Source organism: Macrobrachium nipponense, chromosome 7, assembly GCF_015104395.2.
Source record: "Macrobrachium nipponense isolate FS-2020 chromosome 7, ASM1510439v2, whole genome shotgun sequence".
NCBI lineage: Eukaryota > Metazoa > Arthropoda > Malacostraca > Decapoda > Palaemonidae > Macrobrachium > Macrobrachium nipponense.
In genome coordinates, this window is record NC_061109.1 from 76,242,114 (window position 1) to 76,242,887 (window position 774).

The following is a 774-nucleotide window of genomic DNA, read 5'->3' on the forward strand; positions in this document are numbered from 1 at the left end:
GGTGGGCCTCGCCCGCCGGTCCTGGGACCCATGGCGGGCCTCGGCTGCTTGTCCCGGGACACGTGGTGGGCCTCACCCACCCATCCCGGGACCCACGGCAGGCGTCAACCGGCCGTCCCGGGACAAATGGTAGACCCGTAATGGGACTCGCCCGCCCATCCTTGGACCCGTGACGGGCCCCACCCACAGGTTTCGGGACCTGTGGTGGGCCTTGCCCACCCACCCACCATCCTGGGACCCGCGGTGGGCCTAGCCCACCCATCCCGGGACCTGTGGCGGCCCTGCCTGTTCATCCCAGGACCTGTGGCCGGCCTCACCCTCCCGCCCCGGGAAACATGGGTCCCTCGCCTGCACGTCCTGGGACAAGTGGTGGCCCTCACCCGCCTGTCCCAAGACACATGGGGGGCCTCGCCCGGCCGGCCGTCCTGGGACACATGGGGCCTCGCCCGCCCATCCTAGGACCTGTGGCGGGCCTCGCCCACCCATCCTATGACCTGTGGCGGGCCTCGCCCGCCCATCCTAGGACCTGTGGCGGGCCTCGCCCGCCCATCCTAGGACCTGTGGCGGGCCTCGCCCGCCCATCCTAGGACCTGTGGCGGGCCTCGCCCGCCCATCCTAGGACCTGTGGCGGGCCCCGCCCTGTCTAGGACCTGTGGCGGGCTCGCCCACCGCTCCCAGGACCTGTGGCGGGGCCTCGCCGCCCATCCTAGGACCTGTGGCGGGCCTCGCCCGCCCATCCTAGGACCTGTGGCGGGCCTCGCCCGCCCATCCTAG

The 774-nt window shown here is 73.1% G+C and overlaps 1 protein-coding gene across 1 annotated transcript in view; it reads left to right on the forward strand.

Moving 5' to 3' along the window:
- Positions 1-335: 335 nt before the first annotated feature.
- The window catches only part of LOC135217628 (uncharacterized), a 1,413-nt gene continuing 974 nt past the window's right edge, over positions 336-774 (forward strand). The window contains exon 1 of the mRNA XM_064253593.1: positions 336-467. Coding sequence (XP_064109663.1) covers positions 336-467 — 132 coding nt within the window. The remainder of the gene's footprint in view (positions 468-774) is intronic.